This window comes from Acomys russatus, chromosome 26 (genome assembly GCF_903995435.1).
Source record: "Acomys russatus chromosome 26, mAcoRus1.1, whole genome shotgun sequence".
NCBI lineage: Eukaryota > Metazoa > Chordata > Mammalia > Rodentia > Muridae > Acomys > Acomys russatus.
In genome coordinates this window covers 13,690,946-13,717,471 of record NC_067162.1, presented here as the reverse complement: position 1 = coordinate 13,717,471, position 26,526 = coordinate 13,690,946, and the positions used below count along the sequence as shown (strand labels likewise).

Below are 26,526 nucleotides of genomic sequence, written 5' to 3'. Positions count from 1 at the left end.
AATGTTGTCTATGCATAGATATATTGAAACATAATACTGGGGCTGGAGAGATGGCTCAGAGGTTAAAAGCACTGGCTGTTCTTCCAGAGTTCCTGAGTTCAATTGCCAGTAACCACATGGTGGCTCACAACCATCTATAGTGAGATATGATGCCCTCTTCTGGCCTGCAGGTGTACATGCAGGCAGAGCACTGTATATATAATAAATGAATAAATTGTTAAAACATAATACTGGTAAGATGAACAATAAAAGCAAACACGTTCATTCATTCCTTTGTCACTTTTGAAGGATACCAGGAAACAACTCATTACTTCAAAAACCAGTTTGTAAAAGGAAATAAAATACACATACTTGTCCTCCCAACATGACTTTACCTGACAGTAGAAAGGGGAATGTTCTCTCTACAGAGCACTATAGTTGACAAGTGGAGAGAGAGCTGACAGGGGAGAAAGACCATTTTCACAACTCCTAATAAATAACTAGAGACATTACTACGAAAAGAGGCTGTAAGACATTGCAAACTGTTTTTGTTTATTGTTTGTTATTGCTTTATTGAGGCAGGATCTTGTCTGTAGCCCAGGTTAGTCTCAAACTTGCCATTCTCCTGCTTCAGCCTCCTGTGTGTTGAGCCGGCAGGTAAAGAATTCGAGACCAGCCTGGTCTACAAAATGAGTTTAGGACAGCCAGGGATACACAGAAAAACCCTTTCTTGGGGGGAAAAAAGGACAACAACAAAAGTAAGTAAATAAATAAATAATACTGCTGCCCCTTTCCCAGAACAACATAATTCAAATTTCCATCAGAGACAATTCAGAGGCAACAGAGACGCATGGGTGGGGCCAGGGGAAGGCTACATTTCCCCAGTGGCAGCACTGCCACTCCACTGATGAGAACCACCAAACTGGGAGACAAGGAGAGAGCCTTAGGAGACATGGTAATTAATATACAGGCCGATTCAGATTCCAACTCAACTGAACAACAGCCAACAACAGGGAAAAGTAGTCCAGAGGACATTTGCACAGAGCTGATGCTGAGTCACGCTCAGCTTCCCCCAGGGCTCTCCTAGGTAACGCTTTAAGGAATGGTGACAAGATCACGGCTCTGTCTTCTGTGGTCCTCAAGATGAGCCACAGGCCTCTTGCATGCTAGGTGAGCACCCACAACTGAGCTAATCTGCAGCCCCTTGACTACTTTTCTTTTTGAGACAGGGTCTTGGTAAGTTGCCCAGGCTAACTTTGAACTTGCTCTATAGCTCAAGTAGATCTTGAACTTGCAATCCTCCCGCCTCAGCTTCCTAGGCAGCTAGAATTATAGGTCTGTGCTACCAGGCCTGTTAGGATGATGACGACGACGGTGACGGCGGCGACGACGACGATGACTACTATGACTACTATTATTACTATCACCACTACTATTATTAAGAGTTATTTTGTTAGGAAGCTCAAGACTAGCTCATTTACAAATGAAATTATAAAGTGGGGGCAAGCTTCACAATGAAGAAAGGGCCATGCAGATTTGAACTGGCTACTGGGCAATGCAGGCTGAAATGAAAGCTGGACATTTGAGGGAGGCCGACTAAAAAAATGTACATGTATGTACAAAATGCATTTAAAGGTAGGATTCGGCAAATTTCACGACAAACCAGTAACAGGAAACAACCCTATTCAATGTGATGGTTATTCTTCACTGTCTGCTTGTCTGATTCCAGCAAAACCATAACAATACCCCTGGGGGCATCTCTGAGGATACTTCCAGAATGGTTTAACAGAGCAGGGAAGACTTGCCCTGGATGACTCCACTGCAGTCTTGGGGTCGACTGAAAAGGAGGAAGCGTGGGCACTTGGCTTCTTGACTGTGGCTGCAATGTGACCACCCGCCTCATGGTCCTGCCAGCGGGACTTCTCCTCCACGACAAATTGTACCTTCAAACCCAAGCCAAAAACAATCTTCCTTAAATTGCCTTTGTCAGGTATTTTGTCATAGTGAGGAGAAAAGTAACTAACGTAGGGAGTAAATGTGGGAGCCCTGAATAAATTTACAGGCAGCTCAAACTGACTTTTAACTAACTTCGTCTCTGCATTTTAAAACACATATTTATCATACAGTGCTTGTAAAATGTTGACATGATGGTGAATAAAGTATCTAGACACAATGGGTCTGGTTCCTGTCTTCATGGGTCTCCTATGATAGGAAAACAGACATTGGGCAAATGCACAAACAACTGTTCAGGGGCCAACTGCAGCAGCCCTAAGGCCCAGTGATCTATAAACAAGCCCTCAGGGAGAGCTCCACCAAGGAGACACTGAGAGCAGTGACTGGAAGGTTTTTGACTAAATGAAGAGGGGTGGAAGAAATCATACTTTCTCATAGTGGAGAGGAGGGCTAGGGTCATGTAAAGAGAGCTAAGAGATCAGCCTAGTGGGATGCTGGTGTCTTTGCAGAGGGCTAAGCAGTGAGCCCGTGGTTACTGGTGTCTTCAAAGAACAATTCCCTTGCTTGTCCCGGGTGAGCCTTCTGAGCCTGGTAGCCCAGAGCCCACTCTTCTACTGTGCTGTGATTGGCCATCAGGACACAAGGAGGGGCACTGATGCCATGTGAAGAGGACCAACATGGCCCGAGCTGGTCCTACCATAGGGTGAAGTACCTGAGTGGCTTCTGAAGGTTGGAAAACAAACGTGGGAGTCTCTGGATGCTTGGGGTGATACTGGAAACATGTTCTGGGTAAGAGTCAGTCAAACTCATTTCTTGACTCCTCCTTCTAAGCAACTGATGTCTACGAAATGTTATGCCAGAAACCACAGTAGGACTTTAAAGTACTCAGCACCAGGTGATTCTTCTATCCAAATGTTTTCTAACATAATAAACCAAATTCCTGTGTAGGCAGGAGAGCTACGTATGTATAACTAACATTTAGGGGGACAGAAGCTGCTCGAGAACAAGGGCTTTGGCGGTGGCTGCTCTGAGACACAGCCCGGGCTTGCACTTTGCAAACAGTGTTTGTTTTCAGCAAGAAGCAGCCTCTGCTCTGCCAGCTGCCCCAAGGCTGGCCTGGACTTCACAAGAACAGCAGAGTGTACAGACTGTCTCAAGATCCCACCTTCCATATGGGTGTCGTTGTTGTGCTTGTAATCCTAGCTAATTGGGAGGCTGCCGTGGGAGGTAGGGAGATGGTGAATTCTAGGCCAGCCTGGGTAGCACAGTGAGATGCTGTCTCAAAAAAAATTTTTTTTAAGGAGCAGGTAGGCATGTTGGCACATAACCCTAATGCCAGCGCTATAGGGTCTGAAGCAAAAGAATCACAAGTTAAAGGCCAGCCTGTGGTACATAGCAAGATCCTGGTCACACATACAAAAAGGAGACGGATGGGGAGAACTCAGCACCACAAAGACACAATATGACAGCACGTGATCACACAGATGAAAACATCTCTTTCTGCCGCACAGCTAAGTGTTATTGTGGGATAGGCTTGGGGGTGGGCATACTCTCTTGCTCTTTACACTTTTAACATTACCTGCTATTTCAAAACCAAGAATTTATATTAATGTCATTTTAAATAGGAGAAACAAAAAACTCTTTTATCTAGATTTTTTTTCATGTGACAGTGTAATTCTACCAGTTTATGGGACAATATCTGGTGTTCACTCTCTGAGAAGAACAATTGTGTTCCTGATTCAAATGGTGAGCCGGGACCAAGTACTCATTGCTAAGTACTTCAAAAGGACCCAGAGCTGCAGTGTGTGGGTCTCTGGGTCCTTCGTGGGCCTTACAGTGTCTGTTAATGACATGGAGCTTATTGTAATGACTGTTCTTATATCTGCCTCTCTAAAAGGCTAAACACTAATAAGGATGGGTGGAGTGACAACAAGAGGCCACACGGGTAAGACAAGATGGAGAGGGATTTCTGCACCAACATTTGAGAAGATTCTTGACATTGTGTCTGCGCATTCTTTTCTCACAATCCTGGGAAAGAAAAGAAAATGGCCTAGTTGACATTTGCTAATCTTTAATGGTACAGGTTGTTGAGCTATACACTAGAACATTCTAAGTAGCAAAGAAGGGGAAAAATAGTTGTTAAAATGAAGGCATCAGAACACTTTAAGGGTGCTGATCTTGTCTGCTGGGGTACCGAAAAGGACACCCCCAAAGCAGACACTGACTAAAGAAAGGCCCTGGTAGTCCACCCACAAGCTTCATTGTAACATGTCTGCCTTCTGTTTGTTTCTCCTGGTGGCTTTCCCCTTTGGTCGGTATGGTTGGTACTTCAGTCTGGGACAGTAGGGCAGCCAGTATGTATAGTGGATGTAAACATGTTTTTGTTTTGATCCCAAGTGTAGGATGTGAAACAGACTTGTGTGAGGGTGTGCAGTGTTTATCTGCTGGAAACAGACTTGTAGTGTTTGGCCTCTAGAAGAAGAAATGCCTCTTTCAGGGGCATGGTCTTTGCCAGCTGATAAACATCCTAGTACAGACGCTGTGAATATATATATGAGGCCAAAACCAGAGGCTTGGCCTTTTGGTTTTGGCACCGCTTCCTATCACTTGGCTGTTCATTGCTCCACTTTGAGACATTCTTAGAAAGAAACACTCCAGAGAATGCTTCAAAGTTCTGGGTTCTGGCTGCTGCTCCGGATTCCAGCTTCTGCACTTGAAGTCACCTCTGCTGAATTGCTGGTTTGCTGTTTTACGGGTCTGCTGAAATCCTGACAACATGAGTAGAATTGCTCCAAGGAACTGAGTCTAAAAAGGTCTACTTCTCCTATTTCCATTAACCTCTTTTCTCTCCTATCTAGGGTAGGTGGATTGGAAGGGAGGTACAAGCATTAAAGAATCTCAAATAAAGTAGGTTTGGAAAAGTTCAAAGCATACAATTATGGGCTCCCTGGCCTTTGAGGCTCCAGGAAGTAAGGATCCTCAGCAGGGTCAGAGGAAATGAAGGAGCCCGCTATCCCCAATCCTGAGTGAGTACACTTCTCTTGTCTTTACTCCAGGGGGCAGCTAGGGAACTGTGCCCTTAAACCAGTCCCTTCCACACACTACTGCAGCCCAAGTCCAGATCTGGGAGCCAGGACTTCCCCTGTCTCTTGAGGCTTGTGGCTGGCGTCTCCACAGTGGTGACTCTGAAGTGGGGCCTGTCCCTATGGTCTTTCACAGTCTGCCCATCTTCGGCTAACATTACCTTTATTTAAGTTTCCCTTCACCAACCATTTAATTTGAACATCATACTTTTGTTTTCCTTCTGGTAGTTTCTAGAATTGTGTTAGAGGGAGCTCTTTATTCAGGCTTAGGTATCCTGAAAGGAAAGACTAGCAGACACTTGGCATATATTCTCTCTCTCTCTCTCTCTCTCTCTCTCTCTCTCTCTCTCTCTCTCTCTCTCTCTCTCTCTCTCTCTCTCTCTCTCTCCAGGGTCTCACTCTGTAACCTGTAACCTAAGCCTTCCAGGTGCAGGGACTGCAGGTGCGTCCTACTGTGTGTGGCCACACCAGTCATTTTCTTTGCACCCTCTCTTAGCCATTTCTCCCAAGCATGGCCCAGCATCTGACTGGCCATAGTCTGAGGACTTGCTTCCCCCATAAGTATCGCTGGAGACTGCCAAGCAATCCTGTCGAAGGCAGAGGCTTACTCTCCCAGCCTTTCTTGAAGCTTGGGGGTTAGACATGGTCCAGGCTCAACCATCAGATGGCCTGAGTCTTGGCATAATTTTAGGCAAGAAAGGATCCCGTGTTGAGTGGGATTTGCTGGCAACAAGTTAGCCCAGGTCAGTGTCCAGAGGGAGTGACAGATCATGTGTCAGACTCACGAGTGAGTAAGACCCAGTAATCGTCCTCTGAAGAGATACCTTGCCTGGCTCCTTCTGAGATACAAAAGTCTCCTTCCCTTTTCAGCTCAGATAAGCCACAGCTGTTGTACAGCTAGAAGCTAAGACCAGTGATATAAAGACTAAGGCGAGAGTCCAACGTCCCAAAATAGCACAGTTAAAAATAAATGCATTGTTTGAGCCTCTCTTACATCTTCAGTTACTGTGCTAGGTGCTACAAAGCTATGCGAGATGACATGTCAGCACCTATAGCCAACATGATAAACATCCGGATGGATCTTGACATTTGGAGTTTAGACACAGGTGTGGTCAGAGCTGGAGGAAGGGTCTGGAACATTTCAGAGGCAGTGATCTGGGCAGAGGGAAGGCACAGGCAGGTATTGTTGGTGGGACTGTGCCAGGTGCATCCCAAGAATGCTGGTGGCTTTGGAGGGACAGGAAAGTGGAGGACTCTGGAGGGCAGGCAGGGTGAATGCACCAACGCTTTACCACTGAGCTCAGGCAGCAAGGGAAGTCACCAGCTGGGCTCAGAGAACAGACTTTGAACTAGAGTTGAGAAAGCTGCTGGGTTTTCTGAAGAGCTGTAGGGCTGAAATGCAAGGCCCAGGTCTTCGGTGAGGGAGAGAGTTGTGCCTCATGAGGGTGGAGTGACAGCATGGCTCTCTGATGCTCTGGCATGAAGTGTGTGTGGAGCATGTCAGTAACACATATACGGAATACCAAGCAGTTTGGACAGGAGGGGAAAGGGCGCTGACTTCAGGCACACCCAGGTCCTTTGTAACGCCAGGGAAGTCCTGACCCTCATTTGCTGAAGCTGGCACTTGTCTCTGACCATTGCTCCACTCAGAGTCAATGATTAAGTCCCTTCAAACCATCCCTGCCATTTACAGGTCATTTTATGAACACTGGGTTTATCACGTCTGAAACTGCATGGGCACCTGGCATGTTCCTAGGTTGGCAGTTGGGAATGATGGCACATAGGCTCTTTAAATTATCTCCACACTAACTTTTTTACGGGACAGTTTCAGTGTGACATGGTTGGGCTTATCTAGTCTACCCACAGTTTGCCCCGGCCCTGAGACCTCAGGTTTCTGGTCCTGCGTCTCACTAGCCATTTCCTTAGTCTGCCTGCCTTTGACCCGGGCATTCTCTTCATGTGAACTTGTAAACTTCAGGAACATACACGGCTCTGTCTGTGAGACTGCTAACTCTTGCTCCATCTGGAGGGCATCTGCCTTTGTTGCAGCAGTGACGCTCTTGCGGTAGCTCTTTGCGAAGTATCGGGAGACGTTTTAAAACTTGGATTAAAAAGTGCAACCACTGTGTACTTAGCAAAAGGAAGCCCTTAGACTTTACCAGTAAGTGACTTTAGGAAGTTCTCAGTGCAAAAGCTAAGGCCTCACAGCAGTAGATACCCTGTGATGCTCCTCAATTCTAAAAACAAAATGGTTGGCTGCTCCGCAGACATTTTCTGGGAACTGAGTAGCAATTTTGTTCTTCCACACCTAGGGAAGCAAGATGTGCACTCCTTTACTCACTTTTGCTTCGGTCTGCTTTTTAATTATTTATTTTTGAGAAGTTTCTTACTACATATGTATAGCCAGTCCCTCAAACTTTTTAAAAACAAAATATATGAAGAAAAAGAAAAAAAAAAAAAAAGCCAAACAGAAAAATCCTCTCTGGGAACAAATCAGGAAACACTTCATCCCATCGGTAGCAGTCACAATAAACTTTTTTTCTGGCCTCTTTAAAAAAATTCCTTAGTCCTCTGCCATTTCATCTATGGCATTTGAAATCAAAATGTCCCACTTTTATCCTTAACTTCTGAACTCCATGTTGAGGTGCCACTTGTAGCTGACTTTTGCTACTTAGTGGGTTCTTTTTTCCTACCCTTTATCCTCCCTCCCTTTCACTCCCTATCACTAGATAAGGGAGAGAGGGAGGGAGAGAGGGAGAGGGACGGAGGGAAAAGTTCCCAGAATTCCAAACATCACACAATCTGCAGCTGGCAAAACCACACCTCTGCCAGAGCCCGACGCACATCATAGTCAGCTGCTGCAGACAGTCCGAAGCAGCCCCACATCCCCACTCCTGGGATTTAAAAAAAAAAATCCCACATTCTTATAATATTTATGTGCCTTTTAAAGAAATCGAAATCCCAGCATTGTCACTACACATACGCCTCAGGATGGCCTCAAACTCTTGACCTTAGACTCTGAAGTAAGAGACGCTGGGGTAACAGGTGTGCAGTACCGTATCCGGCTTCTGTTCACGTCATTCTTTAGTCATCATCTACAGAATAAGTGTGAGTCTCTGCCAGGCCATGAGCTGCAAGGGCAGAATCAGGTTCAAATCCACAGCACCCAGCACAGTGCAAGACTGGTTCAAGTAAAGGTCAGTTGCATCAGCCAGTGATCAAATCACGCAGAGGGACGTAACCTCTGAGCTACCTGCTTAGGCAAGTGAAACTGTCTTGTCCCTGGCGGCGCAGTTGATGACTACTGACTTGTATGGTGGACATTCTCCTTCACAGAGAAACTGTACCTATGATGAGAAACATACTCATCAAACCAGCCAAGCCAATGCTGTCTTGGAGATTGTTCTGAAGTCATAACCATGCTTCACGAGTGATAAATTATGAAGGCTGGACATATGAATCAAACTTAGCGTAGCTGTGAATTGTATGACAAAGTTAATCTGATGCATACTTAATGGCATGCGTAATCATTATTAGGCAGCATTGTAATCAGCATTGGTAATAGGCAGTTCACGCCAGTGAGTGCAGGACTCGTGTTTACCAAATGAACTGCTTGGTACTTCTCCTTCCTTCTTAGCTGCTAGTTAGCTCCTGCTGCACCACAGTCTGAGGTGATGGGCTGCTCAGGAGACACAAAGGATCCAACTCGTCCCAATGTGCTGCTGCAGAAGCCCTCACTGAGGATGCTCTTGCTACAGGTTCTAGAGAAAGCACACAGGAGCGGTCCTCAGCCTTCAAACCTTGCTCCTCCATCGGCGCCTGCAATGCCCGTCTCTAGTTTCTAGATCTTGTCTGAAAGACTTTGATGAAATTAAAAGGAGTTTGATGGCTCAGTATCAGCACAACGGAACTGAGAGGAACTAACCCCTACCAAATGCTGGGAGCTTGTGGATAACGTCTTTATCCAGCCTACATCTCAGACTCCCAGAGATCCTGACGTCTGCCTGCCTTCTATGTTTCCCCAGGATAGCCACCTTCTGCTGGATGCATCTCTCTGTTTGTGGCATCACCTCCCAAGTGAACTGTGCACTAGCATCCTCTTTTCTGTTGGTTTCTGGGGAACAACTTGAGCTATATGTTGATGATACTTGATAGATGAACTGAAAGCCTCACAAGGTTTCTGGGTGTTTCTCAGGCATTCCCCGGGCTATCGTTTGACTCTGAGGTCACCTAAGGCATGTGTTAGACACTTAGCCCCCAGCTGATGTCACTATTGGGAAGTGGGAGACAGAGCCTGGAAGAACTAGATCACTGCGGGTACATTATTGCCTCTTCCTCTCTCTGCCTTTTGTCTACCATGATGTCATTGCTCTGCCATGCTCTCCATGCCTGGCTGACTGAAACCTTTAAAACTATGAGCTAAACAAATATTTTCTCTTTTCAGGTTATTTATGTCAGACATTTTGCTCCAGAACTGACAGAGTTAACCAACACACATCTCACGGGTGCTTCCAACTCCATATGCATGGTGCATGTGATCTTACACACACACACACACACACACACACACACACACACACACACACACACACGTTGACCAACTACATGAGGCAGAGTGAGAGCACAAGCCAGTCACATCTGGCTTCTCTGGGTACCAGGTGGTTGCAGATAGAAGGGTTATATTTTAAGCCTGTAGCTGTTCCTGAGTCACCATGCTGCAGGACACAGGAAAAAATCCAAGATGCGATCACTACCAAGATGAAAAATATCTCAGAAAAATTGGAAAGAGGAGGAGTGCAAGAATCTACCTGACTTGAGCAGAGAGGGAGATGAAGTGAACCTAGGCTGAGAGTCCACTGCTCAGCAAAGGCTGCTCTGGATGCCAGGCACACGCCAACAGTTGTGAAAGCACTTACAGGAGTAGGTCTCTAGTGGTCTGATGTCCAGGCCAACGATTCCTAGCTCATCCTTCCTGTCGAGACCTTCACTCTGCAGTTGGAAGAAAGGAGTTAAGCACAAATAGCCTTGGGAATGTCACGAAAGCACATTCAAACTAAAGTGTAAATGACTCACAGATCGTTTTCTATTTTTATGGTGGGGAGGCGCTTCAGAACACAAGGTACTAATGAACTACAGAGGCTGGAAAGCATGTGCTCAGTGTCCAGAAGGCAGAGAAGGGGAAGCTCACGGTGACCGAGGCAAATCCTTTGTTTCCCACCTTGCCAGCGCTCCCTGTTGTAGTACTTAAGGTGGAGATGGGAACAAAGACAGGCCATGTGTGGAGGGATCAGACTCCGCCCCTGTTGCAGTGGGCATGGTGGGGAGAAGACTGTGGCCAAGGAGGTCCACAGAGTGCTCATTCCAAACCAGAGACAGAACCGGACCTAACGCAGCATCTCCAGCCCACAAGGAAACAGGGGCGTTCGTGGTCTGGGAAGGACCCCTCCACGGAGACTGTCAAGACCACAGATAGCCCCAGTCTACTGTTCACTAGCCTACAACTTTGGGTGGGTCTCCGGAAGCCTCCAGAGCTTGCTTTTGCCGTTTGTAACAGAGATAATATAACCCATCTTATGTGTGATGTGGCGTTGGCAGGAAGGCTTATGTGGGCACAGCTTGGCTTGTGTGTTGTGACGAGCCATGAACACAGCCTCCAGAGTCGAGCACGCAGCAATGTCTACTCAACACGTCCTGTGGGATGTAAGACATTTTATCTGTTCTTCATTTCCTCATCTACAAAATGAGATAAATGTACCTAGTTCATAAGATTATTCCTACAGTTAATTGAAATAATGCACATGGAGAATTAAGCACTGTATTTATTGCACTAGCTACCAAAAGCTGTATGCAAATATAGAGTATTGTGTGGGTATTCAGCACACCGAGATAAACTCTGCTGGCTGCGAGAGTCTGGAGCCCCTCTGGATGGCGATAGCTCAATTTTATCAATGTAAACACGGTCACTTCTCTCTGCTCACTCAGTCTAACACTTGTTCAGTGAACGGTGAGCTGCCACAAGGCCTGCCATTTAGTTCTAGCTCTCAATTATTTGATTCTAATGGCGTCTGAATCACCAGATACCAGATTTTGTTAGTTGACAAGTTTTTTTTTTTTTTCATAAAGAAGCTAAAACTGGCATGCTAGCTGGAGAACAGACATGCATTTTCAAGGTCTATTAAAACCAAGAGTCACTACAAGTTTTATCTGTTGGTATAAAATTCAGAGAAAACTCAACTTTGTATGGCAAGAAACATTGAGTGAGAGAAAAACAATATTACTTTAGGTATATTTCATTTTCAAATCATGTGGTTTAAGTTAATCAAAAACACCTTTATCATTTTCTTTTGCTCATGCTATTAGTTCATAAGTAAGTGGCTTCATATTAGCAAATCAATAGTATGTATAAGACAGGAAATTACACGAAGACACTGCCCATTGTTCAAAAGCACCCTCACGGAACTTAAGGAACTTAAGGAACCCGCCTCTCAGGTGTGAGGACTGGAGTCCAGGTCTCAGAGGCCATGTAAACCCCTGGTGGGTGTGGCGGGTCACCTATAACTCCAGTTCCCAGAAGTCTGAGATGGGCTCCCCGGAGCAAGCTGGCTAGTCAGACCAGCCATATCGGTGAGCTCTGGTTTCAAATGAGAGTCAGCCTCAGTGAATAAGGGGGCAAACAATGAAGGAAGAGTCCCACTGTCAACCTTGGGCCGCCACACTAATGCAAACCCTGACATACAGACATACACACTACATACATGCACGCAAGGGGAGAGGTATCCTTACTATGGTTTCTTCCCGGCTAAGGTGCCTGCTGATATATGACAATGGGACAGATGTATCTTGTTCATTTTGGTGGCAGTGCTGGTGGCCAAACCCAAGGCTTATCACATGTTAAGCCAGCGGGCTACCATGAGCTACATCTCTAGCCTTTGTGTTTGTGAGATAGGGTCTGTATATCACAAGCTGGCCTCAAACTTGCCATCCTCCCGCCTCAGTCTTCCAAGTGCTGGGACTGTAGGTGTTAAGTCAACATACCCACCTAGCAAATGCATTAAAAAAAATAAATCAAGATAGATAAGACATATGTAAAGAATCTTGTAAGTATCGTGTGTGCCACTTACTTCTATGAGTAATGTACAATGGTCACGGCACACTTTTAAAAATGCCAATTTTGCACACTGCAGGAGGGGAACTGATATTCTTAGGATGGCTTTAGGAAGATGAGATTGGAATTTATAAAATAAAGCTCTTTGGGGGAGGATATCTCAAGAACAGCCAAGTCCATCACTTTGTTGTCATAGAACATATTGAAAGGCATGAGAGCAGTGATGGGTGAAGAGGAGGAGCGATGAAGAACTTTCCATTAAAGTGACAGGAAAAAACAGGGGTGCATTTCAACAAAGGGGGACTTAAAAATTGGAAATGTTAAATCTTTAAAATGGTAGGAAAACAGAAATGCTCCACAGACTTATTAACTCATCAAATCCCATTAAATTCCCAGTACGGAAAGGAAACATGTGCGATGCATACATTTAAACTCAGCTGCTCACTTTGCACACTGAAACATCAAAAAGTTTCAGTTTAATGACGTTACTTCTTATTTTGTTATTAATATGTCTTGCAAAGTAAATCAATACGTCATATTAGTAAATTATTGTATCTATCACTAGGCACTACCCTGCAGCACAGTATACAGTAAACAGATTTCCCCTGTATGGAAGCTGGAGTATTGTTAACTACTAGAAAAACAAATATCCTCTCATTACATTACGGCCAGATACAAGCTTCTAGATTCAGCCTTCATGCAGGAAGAGATTAAAGCTGAGATGTTAAATAGTGCAGGATTAGTAACACATCCCCCAGCAAACAAAATGTCAGATGGCAAAAGTATCACATAACTACTTTTAGTTTATTCTTTTGACTTCCTCTTTTTTATGCATCCCTGTGTGCATGTGTGTGTGTTTGCTGTGTGTGTGTGTGTGCGTGTGTGTGTGTGTGTGTGTGTGTGTGTGTGTGTGTGTGTGTGTGTGTGTGTTTGTGTGCCTGCATGTGCCAGAGGGTAACTTCAACTATTACGCTGTGGTGCTGCGCACCATTCATTCATTCATTCATTCATTCATTCATATGGAGCTTCTTACTAGCCTGGAACTTTCAAAGGATTCTAGGTTGGCTGGCCAGCAAGTCCCAGCAAGTTCCAGAGACTCAACAGTTTCCACCTCCTCCATGTGTACCATTGTACTATTGACTTTTCTCCTTTCTTTCTTTCCTTTTTTTTTTTTTTTCCTTTGAGATAGGGTTTCTCTGTGTAATAGCTCTGGCTGTCCTGAAACTCTGGCCTCAAACTCAGAGATCCACCTGCCTCTGCCTCCCAAGTGTAAGGATCAAAGGTATGCACTATCACACCTGGCTGGCTGGCTGGCTGGCTTCCTTCCTTCCTTCTTCTCTTTCTTTCTTGTTTGTTTTTTTAACTTGTGTTTTGGGGACCTCAGTTGCTTATGTTTGCAAGCTGAGCCCTTTGCCAACTGAGCTCCCCACTCCAATATTTTTTAAGATTAGAAATATAATTGTTGTCCTGCCACAGCTGTAGAAATCACTGTATGGTACAGGCAAGCCAATACTCTGTCTTTGGCAGATGTATGTATATATGTATGTATGTATGTATATGTATGTATGTATGCATGCATGCATGCTATTGAAACCACCACCACCACCACCACCAACAACAACAACAAAGAATTTCAAATTAAACAGCATTGCTTAGAAGGAAAAGGTATCACATTTAAGGGTAAGTCAGAGCCAGCCAGGACTTAAGCCTGAGGCAGGGTTACTTTTCTGAGAGACAGTGCTGCAAGAGGAAGTGAATACACTTTAGAGGGAGGAGACAGAAAAGCACCCCAGCTCTGCAAGACTTGTACAAGTGATATGTCAGCCATACCACCTTTACATACCCAGACTCTGGTATTAAAAAGCACCCGAAGGCCTTGTGTTGGGTGAGTGTGAATCTGTCTGTGGAAGGCACACTGGTTTTTGGTAGCTAGCACTCTGTAAATGCAGGCAATTGCTTGGCTTTGCTGAATCTCAAATATACTACTTAATTTTATCCAAGTATATATGGGCCTGTGTGGGCTCTGAGTGTGTCTTTTCAATAGCTTTCCCAGTGGAATTAACTTGATGCTTTTCTTAAGACTTGCAACCTTGAGTCCACCCCACAAAATGATGCTTTGGTTAGAGCAGTGCTCATTTAAAAAAAAGGGGGTCATCCTAGTTTTGAGACATTAAATGTCACCCACAAAAGAGAACTGCTTTTGAAAGACATGTGTTTGTGCTGGGAAGAGAAGATTTCTACTTCTAATTATGAATTGTTTATTGGTGAGAGCAGACAAGGGTCTGAGAGCACTGCCATGTGTATCCTCCTGTGTGGTATGTAAGGGCGAAAGAGACGGGGGAGTGCCTGGATAGTACCAGCAGACATTATGTGAATTTTAATACTATTAACCCTCTCTTAGGTACCTAAGAATACAGTATTAAGACACAATTGCTGAGGTTTGGAGTGGACACAGCCCAGAATTACCAAAAAGGATAAAGGACACAATCCTAGTCCATGATACTAAAGACCATTATATTGCTACCTGCTCGACCAGTGTTCTTCTAGAAAGAGCTAACAGAAATACTGTACTTCCTTTAAATGCATTTTGATACTCTGATTAACACCAAGTAGACTTTTCATGAGCAATCACTTGGAAATTGTCCCAGGAACATAGGGCAACTTCCTATAATTGGAATAATTCTTTGGGCACTGGCCACATCATGGAGTCCCAAATACCTCTCATCTCTGTGGACAACAGCAAGCCCGTTTTCATTTAGAACGGGGTGGGAATAACCAAACCGATTTAGGCCTCCTTATTTATCTTCTAGCTAAAAAAAAAAAAAAAAAAAGTTTCATTTAGTAATAAAGAGAAGAACTAAAGTAGGTCCAGTTCTTGTGCCTACCAAACCTTATATTTTTATTTTATTTTATTTTTTTATTTTATTTCTAGCTACATCCTTTAGGTCTGAAATGAATCTCCCTGAAGCAGTGTCAGACTTTGTGCCAAGTGACTAGGATATAAACATCCTTTTGGCTGCTCAGCAAGACATATGCTGTAAAGAAAACTGGGCTCAAAACAGGCACGTGGGTTTCTCTAGAACACGGGAGAACCCTCTACAGGACTCCATCTTCGGAGCCTCATCTGAGCTCTGTCTCCATGATAATGACCAGCCATGCTTTTCATGATCCCTGGCACTAATGAACTGCTATAAATTTGGTTTGGATACCCCAGAGATGGCACTTAGCTTCTGGGCAATGCTGAGGATGCACCCTAGATTCTAGCCTCACCTTTTGAAAGATGTACTCAGCATTGTAGGCAATTTCCACGGGAGAATATTCTATTTAAAGAACTCCTCTTCCAGCATAATATAAGAAGCCATTTATGAAGATGCAGGAGATGCAGTGAGTTCTCTGTTTACACACACATAATGCCAAGGCCCCCCTTCCACACGTGAGGTGAGGGGGTGAGGCCAAGAGGGTCCATCTGCAGGAAGGCAGAACAAAACCATGCAGTCGCCCCAGCTATGGGACATGGGAGATCCCACATATAATGAGCTTGAGGTCTCATAGGGATGTGGAGAGGTCAGACAGGCAAGGTGTGGCTTCCTGACTGATGAAGGCTGAGCAGCGGTCTCCATAGAGTCTCCTTACATCCTCTTCCTGATCTTAAACATGGGTACCACATTTCCTTCTCAGAGCACACTTTAAATGGAAGATCTTAAAAACAAGTCATATGGGTCGGAGCGATTGCTCAGAGTTTGAGTACCGTCTGCTCTTCCAGAGATCCTGAGTTCAATTCCCGGCAACCACATGGTGGCTCACAACCATCTGTAATGTGATCTAATGCCCTCTTCTGGCAAAACAGGTGTACATGCAAATAGAGTACTCATATACAATAAATAAATAAAATCTTAAAAAAAAAAAAACCAAGGGCACATTAAATTTATTAAAGAGATACATCCCACAGACAAAAGCCCAGGAAACCACTCTGAAATGGCAGGATGTACAAATGCAACCACCACCATTAAAGATGAAGATCTTTAATTTGCAGGTAGCCAGACCCACAATCCTTGAAATCACTTACCACTTAAAAATGAAAACGACAACATAAAATTTATAATGCTGATTTCCCAATTAAATCCCTAGTTAGAAATGGCAACAATAAAAAAAATTAAATGTCATCTACAAAACAGCCAAATCTTGGCTTGTAAAGTATCTCTTTAAGGGTGCTTCAACTGAAAAAAGCAAAAACAAAACCAAAAACCTACGGCTGTTGTAATTATGTGGCAGCCTGGATTAGGTGGTCAGTCTGATCTGCAACATGAGGAACAAGTCACCATTTGTGCCAGGGATACACTTACAAGGAGAAAACAATGACTGCTATAAAATCAGATGTTGGTTTGTTCACTGACAAATGTCCAGTCCTCACAGTATTAATATGTTAGTCAATACACATTTGTTAAATAAATATAGAAAAAAAAGGATCTATGGTTTGTGAAACTGCCAGTTATGTACACATTGTAACTAAGCATACAGGTAGCCTTGTTTTAAATTTGAAGGTCAAATACTCCACTCTTTCTATGTATTACTACTAAAGAAAGACATTGTCTGAACTTTCATATACCAGAGAAGAAAAGCTGGCCAAGAGTGAACTCAACTGATTCTGGTTTCAGGAAGTATGAAGCATGCATGGGCCAGCAGGGATGGACTTGGGGTGCTGGGGGCCGGGGACATCTCTCAGCTACAGCCAGCTAACAGCGTGGATTCTCTCATTCCATCTCCACAGTCAACCTCTTAGGCAGACACTTGCTACTTGTTGCAGAGAGGTGGCAGCTGGTGAGATGGCAGCCTATGAGCGCCAGGAAGGAGACTCCACTCACTCTTCCTGACATCCTGGTTCTGGAATCACTACAGAGAACGCACTGTGTTGTGCAGCCCGAGGCAGATGACTCAGTGAGAAAGAAGGCTCAAGGCACTCCAAAGTCTAGGTCTTACCTAAAGCAGCTACAGGGACCTTACCTCAACACAAGCCTAGCATCCTGATAACGCTGATGCATTTCATATTGGCACTGGTTTCATAGTGGCTGAGTAGGTAAGAGAAACACTCAGGAAATCTTTTTTTTTTTTTTAATATGGCATGGAAATCAGATAAATTGTGATACATCCGTACTTATTTACAAAGTCATTACAAGGTGATATGAGAAATCCAGCCAGCTTGCTCTAGTCTGGGAGCACTAACTCCGAGCAGTATTTTTGCTGAATTTGTTCTAGCCTTTATGACTATGTGCAGAGAGCTTATTTGTCAAAGGTTACCTCCTAATTGCTTTGCATTTTCTGTTTTGGCAAGAAGCTCAAGCAATGCAAGCAACAGTTATAAAATGCACAGTTAACTTAGATGGCTGATGAAAAGGATCCCCTTATAAGTATCTAAATATTGAAATATATTGTATTATGGCTTGCTTCCAATCTGTTACTTTAAACTCTAAATCATCACCTATTTTATGCAATAACAATAAAATTCTTATTTGTTTAAACTAGACACAGATAAAAGTTTACAAGCTTAAAAACCGAGCAGCAAGAATTATCATGCTTTTTCAACAATCAAGACATTTGGTAAGGTCTTCATATTTTAGATACTCAAGATAGCTTTATGGCTTCCCAAGACACTAATGTCTGTCTGTGTTGTGGGGACACACTAGCTCTACTACAGGATTCAGCATTGGCTAACTTAAAATATATTCTTAATTTTACTTTAATATTTTTAAAACTGCATGATTCTAATTTGTTAATTTGAAGTATTTGGCTTTGGTACATCATGCAGTTGATCTAAATTTGTAGTAAATCAGCATTTAATACATAGCCATTTTTCTATAACTATACAATTAATGGTCCTACAAAAGAATAGCACATATTAAAGGTACTGGTTGTTAGGACATAAGATTATATACCAATGCAAGTTTGTGGGATCACAGCAGGAAAGGAACCAGACTTGAGTGAAATGCAGAGATTTTACCAAATAGGTGTTGGCAGGGTTAGAACTCATGAGTAGATGCTGGGAACCCAGACTACAGACAGAAGAAAGAGCGTTCCCAGAGCACACTGGTGCTCTGGAGAGGAGACAGGGCCCTGGGTAGGGGCTGACACCAGAGCCTGGATCTTGCAGGATCATTTTTTCCCATACTCCCTGGCTGCACTGGGAAGAGTGTAGGCAGATACCTCAGCTTATCCCCACCCACCTCTGATCTCTTTCTAGTAGCTCTCATTGGCCAAAACCAACTGGAGGTTGTGGGATCAGCTGTCAGGGCAAGAGCAGAGCCAGGAAGGGTGGCTCAGCAGAGGGGTGAGTCTGTCACTGAGGTCTGACATGGGTGGAAGAATCATCAATGTGCCTCTGACTTAATCTGTAATAAGCCTGCTAGAAAATACCATTTGGAAATGTCCCTTTCTAAAGGGATTTTTTAGAAACATAGTCTCTGTTTTCATGTTTCTGCCTTTACCATCCTTAAAGACCTACTCAATATGTTTCTTTCATCTCCCTTTTGTGGGATGGGAGGTTCAGCAACCTCTCTGGCTAGAAGCCTTCTCAAAGGCCTGCCTGAGAGCTCTCTGAGCCCTGGGGAACCTTCATATAACTGTAAACTAATAAACAGAGCAGGAATTTACCAAAGGCCCCTATTAATAAAACGAGATAATTATTCCAAAAAGGCAACGCAGTCACCAACAAGGGCAATACCCTACAGCACTCTCACATACTAGATCTGAAGTATACATCCAAGTCATTTATTTGAAGTTCTCTCACTTATTAACTTTGTGTGTGCAGCGTGTTTGTGTAGGTTTTCTCCATCTTCTGATTACGGATAAAGCTAAACATGTAGAAAGAAGAGCCAATGTCACCAATTTCAGGAAGCCTGCTTAGCAGAGCTGGAGGCAAAAGTGAGAAATGGTGCACACTGCTGACTGCTGGGCAACACCAAGGCCTAATTTCACACACTGCTGGCCCTCCATGAATGTCTGCTGAATTGGCGAAACCTTGGTTTGTCTCCATGAACAACCACCAAAACCAGCAGGTAATTGCTTCTTGGGAAAAAAATGAACTAGTGTTTGAGGTTTCATTCATATATATGTATATACACTCATACACGTATATACACACATATATGTATACATACACACATGTATATGTGTATATGTACACACACACACACACACACACACACACACACACACACACATCTCCATCCTTTTCATTTGAGAGCCAGTCTATAGGATCACAGTATATTTTTTCCTTTGACCTTAAAGGAAACCTCATTTACCTGAAGAAAGTCTTCATATGAAACGCCTACCTTCACATGCTGCAGCACACTTAAAGCATCGTTCTGAAAATTGTGTTTTCATCTACAAAGCGAGTCCAGGACAGTCAAGGTTACACAGAGAAACCTTGTCTTGAAAAAACAAACAAACAAACAAAAAAACCAGAAAAGAAAAAAAGAAAAAGAAAACAGTTTTTGTTCAATTACAAAGTTAATTTTGAAGCCTAACCCTTGTAACTGGAAAGCAACAATGTCACCTCTCACTCAGTCTAAACAGGCAACAGGAAGACAGGGTTTGGTGAAAGCAGAAAGACTCATCACACTTTGAGTAACTTACATCAGGCCCACGGTTTGTAGGGTATCTACCTCCTAGGCACTGACGTGAAATGACATTTGATAGCACAGATGCAGCATTCTTTGGAATAAAGACGCCCTTTCTTTTTACTTTAAGAGGAAATGAGGCGAATCCCAGGGATCAGCAGTGACTGGGCTTTTGAACCAAGGCTACAGAAATGAAACCCTGCTTGGTGTGAAGAATACATTTTGATTTAACAAAAGGGCTGACGTCCGTGAGAAAACATTGCCTTTCCTGGATGTGCCCTCTCATCCCCAGGCTGTTCTCCCTGGGGTAAAAGCAGGGCAGCTCGGCTGCCAGGAACATGACAGCTGTGGAGGCTGATGCTGCACCGCTCTCTCAGAGCGCAATGTGGATGGGAATTCAGAGCACAGCAAGAGGAAACTGCCTTTGAGTTCACTGAAACACAAGGCCACGCTTAAAGCCGATACGGAGGATAACAAATGCAGTTCACATTCATTATGGGTAATCTGTAGTTCACAAAATCTAGCATGTTGGTTTACAAGCTTTACCGAAGCAGTCTTTCAACGCCTTAACAGTGTTCCCATACCAGAGGCGGAAACAGGGTAAAGCTGCACATTTGAAAAACAACCAATTCTTTTGATTACTCCCACTCAATCCTTCATTTGTTCTCATCACCTGATTGGCGTTTAGGAATTGGAGATATCTGTAGGCTACCCTCCTGGAAGCCTAAAAGTTGAAAAGATGAAAAGTGATTGCAACAGTTTTGAACGAAAACAGAATGCTACAACCGATTATTGTTGGTTGGTTCTACCATGTGAGGTGCTTTCGAACTAACCATTAAGATCACCGTGGACAACTGGCAGGCGACTCAAACTGGCACACATTCTGAGATTTTAGCTGCAAGTATTGACAAAAGTGGGTTGTTCCTTACTAGGACTAAGGTGTTAGCAATTTTAAAGATTTACATAATATAAAAAACAGGGTCTGAATATGCAGCCAAATTTGAAAAGAAAACAGATCCAACTGGGCCGCATCTTAAGTGGCAAGATGACCCTAGGCATTTTGCATGGACCGAGTTAAAAATGTAAGCCAGTCTGAATAGATGCTTTCACCTGCCCCTAGAGGAGTCCTGACTCTAAAAGCATGGCCAGCCTAAAAGAGCAACTGCATTTGAGATTTGTGATGGCTTTCCATTCTTGCTTGCACAGTATCCTTCAGTCACCACAACCCAGGAAAGCGTATAGTTATAAACGTTATTATGTTAACATTATTTTTTTTAACATAGTACACAGGAAGAGGGTGAGGGAGCTAGGGGCATGATGGATTTGAGACCTCACATGGAGAGAAGTGGGAGGTCACCGGCCTTCACATATACTCATCAAATGAAGGCATAAAGAGGGTAAGGCGGAGCCAGGAAGTGACGTGCTGATTTGGGACTAGTGCATCACCAGGCTCTTGCAGGTGACCCAGGCTAGAGCTCACGAACCAAAGTACATCCCTATGAGAGTGACTCAAACAGGACACAGGGATAAAAACAGGTCCCACGTGGAGGTTCTCCCACCAATGACATTTAGGTGGACTCACTGGGACAGAAAAAGGGTTGAGTCTCGAAGGCAGGGAAGAAAGCAAAGGATGGCTCAGTTAATCCCTTCTGCAGAATGTGCATGCAAACAAGGCCTGAGAAGGACAGATGCAGACCAGAGCGCGATGATATGTTCATAGAAGCTGGGGAATTCCTGACATCATCAGGTTGACAGTCCAACAGCGGGCACTGCTCACCAAAGCCTCATGGGAGGACAGGGTTAATAGGCTGGCGATAGCCTGGCTGAAGGGTCTCTCTCCTGGTTGCACCTGACTGGTCATCACTCAGCAGGTGCTAGGAGACATCGGAGTAGCTGACAATGTCGCCTGTGGCTGGAACACTGCAGGGCTAGAGTAGGGCTCAGTAGCTGCTTTCCAGGCACCTTTCAGGGTTAGAGCTGTCGCCTCATTATCCAGCTCTCACCTCGTATTTCATGTCACAGCTGGTTTCTGGGGGATTTCTCGAAATATAGGAGCTGAAAAAACCGTACCCCTGACTGAATTTAAAGCGGACCTCTGTTTGTCCACTCTTTCTCTCTTGCTCCCAGGGCATTCACGGGCAGGTTTCAGGGGAGAGGTGGAGGTCCACAATTGGATTTCCTCTGATAGTTCTCTAAGTTGCTACTGAAAAAGGAAAAAGAAAGAAAGAAAGAAAGAAAGAAAGAGGAAAGGAAAGAAAAAAGAAAGAAAGAAAAGGAAAAAAATCTACCAGCAACAGAGGAGGCTGCGGAGGTGGCTCGGTGTGGCTGTCCCAGAATTCGGAAGCCAGAGAGGAAAAAGCTGCATGCCTTTCTGGAGGCCACTGCCACAGCACCTGCCCGCGGCGCGTCCTGCATCGCTGAACACTACAGCGTGAACACTGCAGCAAAGTTCCTGCGGCGGGTGGCCCGCTGGTGAGCTCTGGCAGCGTACACATACCGGCCTTGCCCGCTTGGTATGGATGGATTCCACGCAAGGTCTTCGGCACTCGCCTTCCTGCCGCGAGACGCGGAACCCACCCACCTCCGCGGCCCCTCTCCTCACACTGGGCGAGGAAGTATTTTCACTTTGTTTTTCGGATACGTGTGTGGCTTAAATTTACGGTGGACAGGCGCACAAGGTAGGCGGGAAGGGCGCAAAACATGTTCCTAAAACTACCGGCTCTTGCTTCGCTCGCGGCGTCCGGGCGCGAGGACGGCCTGACGGGTCAGCACACCTTCCCTCGAGCGAACGAGTCCACGCGTGATCCCGGGGCGCGCGGATACCCTCCCTAGTACTCCCTGACGTCCACTCCACTTCCCGCCGCAGGTGCGCCCCGGGCCGCCACGCAGGCCCCGCCCTACACGTACGTGCCCTTAACCAGCCCCCGGCTGCTGCTGCCCCGCGCGCCCGCGCCCACGGGGGGGCGCTCCTGCCCGTTCCCTGCACCTACGCGGTGGCCCTCGGCCGCGCGATCCTGAACTCGGAACCCGCCGCGCGCCGCCTCCTACCTGAGAGCCCGCGAACCGGGAGCGCGAGGAGGTCGAGGCAGCTGCGGGCAAAGCGGCCTGGGAGAAGGTTTGGGGCGAGTAGCTACCGCGGAGTGTCCGGGAACGCGCGCGCGCTCCCTCCGCTGACTCCAGGCCGGAGCCCAGCCCTGCTGCCGCGCGCCGCCCGCCTCGCCGCGCCTAATAACAACGGCGTCCTGGGTCAGGTGGCCGCGCGCGGACAGGGCACCCATTGGCTCGGCGGGGAGCGCGGTGCGTCGCGATTGGCCAGGGGGTGGGGCCTCGGCGGAGGCGGGGCGGGGCGGCTCAGGGAGGCGGGCTGGGAGGGGCGGGGGCGGGGCCAGGCTTGGTCCGCGCCTTTGTGCCCGGCGCGCGCTCTCCGCCCGCTCTGGCTGCAGCGCCCGCTGCATCAATAATTCAGAGCGGCGGCGGCGGCGGCAGCAGCGGCGAGTGCGGACTGGAGGCGGCGGCAACAGCGGGCACCAGGCAGCAGAGGCTATGCATCCAAGTGCGGCTGGGCGGCCGCGGCACCCCTGAGGCCCGGGCGGGGCTCCTGGTGCACGGCACGCGAGGACGTTTGTCCTGGAGTGCGAAGGAGAGGCGTAGTGGCCCGGGAGGCGACGGCAGAGCTGCGCACAGAGCTGAGGAGGGGGCTTCGGAGCAGGGCTGGGGAGGGGGGCGGCTGGCGCTGGCAGCCCCCGGGGTGGGGGGCGGGGTGGGCGCCAGAGGCGCGATGCTGGGCGTCGTGGAGCTGCTGCTGTTGGGGGCTGCGTGGCTGGCAGGCCCAGCCCGCGGGCAGAATGAGACAGAGCCCATCGTGCTGGAGGGCAAGTGCCTGGTGGTGTGTGACTCCAACCCCACATCTGACCCTACGGGCACTGCTCTGGGCATTTCTGTGCGATCGGGCAGCGCCAAGGTGGCTTTCTCTGCCATCAGGAGCACCAACCATGAGCCGTCCGAGATGAGTAATCGCACGATGATCATCTACTTCGACCAGGTGAGTTTCCCGATCTTTTGCAGCAACTAGAATGGATTGGTGAGGGGGTGACAAGGAGATCATGGAAGTCGGATGTGGGATACTCTCCAAGGGCTCTGCGGAGGCGCGAGGGCCACGCTCGGGTGGACTCCGATCTATCCCGGTTTCGTTCCTGTCTCCTTATAGGTACTAGTGAACATCGGGAACAACTTTGACTCAGAACGCAGCACTTTCATCGCCCCGCGCAAAGGCATCTACAGTTTTAACTTCCACGTGGTGAAAGTCTACAACAGACAGACCATCCAGGTCAGCTGCCACCTTGGGGATCAGGGTCTCCGTAGGGGGTCCTGTCCGTAGGGGTCTGTCCGAGGCTCTGTGGAGGCAAGAGGCAGAAATTAGCATCTTACGCCCTGGCTGCTCTGACGACGGGTGTCAGGGCCTCACAGCTCTTTGCTTTGTACTGCTCCTTAAGCTGTCCAAAGCTCCTGAGAGCATCCCCCAGAGACAGTTTTCTGCTTTCGCTTTCTGGACCCTTCTATAAAGGTTTCTCGGTTTCCCTTAGGGACTGTGGGGGACTTACTGGAAGGGTTGTTAGATTCTACAGACAGCTACGGCTTCTGTGAGGTCTCCTCCACGCCCGCTCTCTAGGTTCAACAATTCGCTGCAGCCCGAAGCCCTTCGAGCAGCTTTTCTGCTTTTCTTCAGCAGCACGGACAGAATCCCGTTCCCTAACCCCAAGCCCTTCCTTTGCAGATTGCTTTTAAACTTGAATCTCTAAGGGTGGACGGAGAAGAGTCGAGGTGGGGTTGGGATGGGTAGTGCTACTCCCTCTGGGTCCAGCCTTATCGGGGCCAGCACCCACCCGCTAGCCAGGTCCCCAAAGATGTCTGCGTTTCCTTAGAGCGCCCGCAGAGGCGGAAAACGCAACTTGGGACTGGGCTCCTGGCCCTAGGCCGACGCTGTCACTGCAAGGGCACAACCCGGCGATGGCGGGCGCAGCAGGATCTGGGCCGAGAATTGAGCGGGTGACTTGGGAAACGAAGCTTGAGAGCTTTTTCGCAGGTCTCCGAATTCCGGACAGCCACTTACGGCCGCTTCTAACCTCTTGGTCAGAGACACCAGGAGAGGCCCGGGGTGCGGCTGTTTGTTTAGCAATTCAGGATGCGCGGGGAGCAGAGTTGCTCGCGGCAAGCTGGCTAGAGGCCAAAGGTCTCAGGACGCAACAGCCACCTGCGGGTTCACTAAACTGGATTATGTCCAATCGGGATGCGCTTGGCGCACTCTTTTGAGAAACTGGAAGGAGCCTGACTGCGGTTCTGGGGAGGCAGACCTTTCCTCTACCTTGATACGGTGTGGATCCCTGTTAGAGCCTCTGCAGTACGCAGCCAAGCCCATCTTCGCCCCCACACGCCTCAGGCCTTTGTAGCTAGCTGCTAGCCAACCACCTAGGCTGGGTCTCCAGGACCGCTTGGGTACCCGCTTAGGTGGCGCTTCTGATGCCGGCCTTTCTCTTTCTCAGGTGAGCCTCATGTTGAACGGATGGCCGGTGATTTCAGCCTTCGCCGGTGACCAAGACGTGACCCGCGAGGCCGCCAGCAACGGCGTGCTCATCCAAATGGAGAAAGGCGACCGAGCATACCTCAAGCTGGAGCGGGGGAACTTGATGGGGGGCTGGAAGTACTCAACCTTTTCTGGATTCCTCGTGTTTCCCCTCTGACTGGCTCGTATCGGGAATGGAGGCAGGAGAGAGGCAGGAGGGGAGTGAAAAAGAGGCCGGAAATTATCAGGGCAAGGAAGCGGCGCCACCGCAAACTTCCTAGCTACACTGGGTACAAAGGTGCGCGCCGCCGCCGCGGTCCAACTTCGTCTGCTCCCTTACTAAGAGAAGTAAATTTCGCTTAGCTCTGCACACTCCCATTTCCAAAATTAAACTCGCCTCCCCCAAGCCAGTCGCAGTAACCGATGAAGAGACTTGCCTTGTCATTGTTCCTTACCCGCGTCCACGTCCCCAAACAATTAACGAAGTAATGTGAAATGTCTCTCCCAACCCGACCCCCCTCTGAACCCTGCCACTTACTGAAACTTAATATGCCCCCGCCAAGTTTGAAGAGGGGGATCAGTTTGTTTTCTGTTTTTGAACGGGGCAGGTAGTTTTAATATAACAGGTTTTGCTCCTCAAATACCGCGCGAGTTAAGCTGGAGAGACTTGTCCCCGCTTATTAGCGGAGGAAAGACTCACCCCTTCGTGGTGACTGGTTTAACTATACATAAATATGTATATGTATCATTTATACACGAAGAATTCTTCCGGGTGGACGCTGGCTGTATTCCGTATTTCTGTCCTGTTCGGAGTGATCGTGAAATCTAAGGCTGCTTGGTGTTTGTCCTCTGATGCTTGTCAATGCCCCGTGTTCTGTGGCTCCACCAAACGCCAAGGAGATTCTTCGGGACGCTTCCTCTTCCTCTTGTAACATACGTGTGAATAGCCAAAATTTAATTTTGCTTTAATCCAATAAAGTCAAAGTGGGACTTTTATTTTTCTGAAACAGCTTTCTAAACTTCGCATTTTCCGGGTTGCGAGGTTGAGGGCTGGGGCTCCCCCAAAGCTGGGCGGGGGCTCCCCCAAAGCTGGGCGAAGAAGACTTCGAAGACGCAGCCACAGAGGCCTGGGGCACAAAGGCTTCTTCGCAGAGCCAATTCAACGCTTTCTCCTGCAGCAGGTTTGCTCTGCCTTCCCCGTGTTCCCTGCTTTGGTGGGACCTGAGAAATCTG

General features: G+C 46.8%; 1 protein-coding gene across 1 annotated transcript; it reads left to right on the top strand.

Moving 5' to 3' along the window:
- Positions 1 to 23,480: 23,480 nt before the first annotated feature.
- Positions 23,481 to 25,568, top strand: Cbln1 (cerebellin 1 precursor). Its single transcript, XM_051169093.1, has 3 exons — positions 23,481 to 23,775; positions 23,941 to 24,060; positions 25,274 to 25,568. Exons 1-3 carry the CDS (start codon positions 23,512 to 23,514, stop codon positions 25,469 to 25,471), a joined length of 582 nt encoding a protein of 193 aa, XP_051025050.1. The 5' UTR covers positions 23,481 to 23,511; the 3' UTR covers positions 25,472 to 25,568.
- The last annotated feature ends 958 nt before the right edge of the window (positions 25,569 to 26,526 follow it).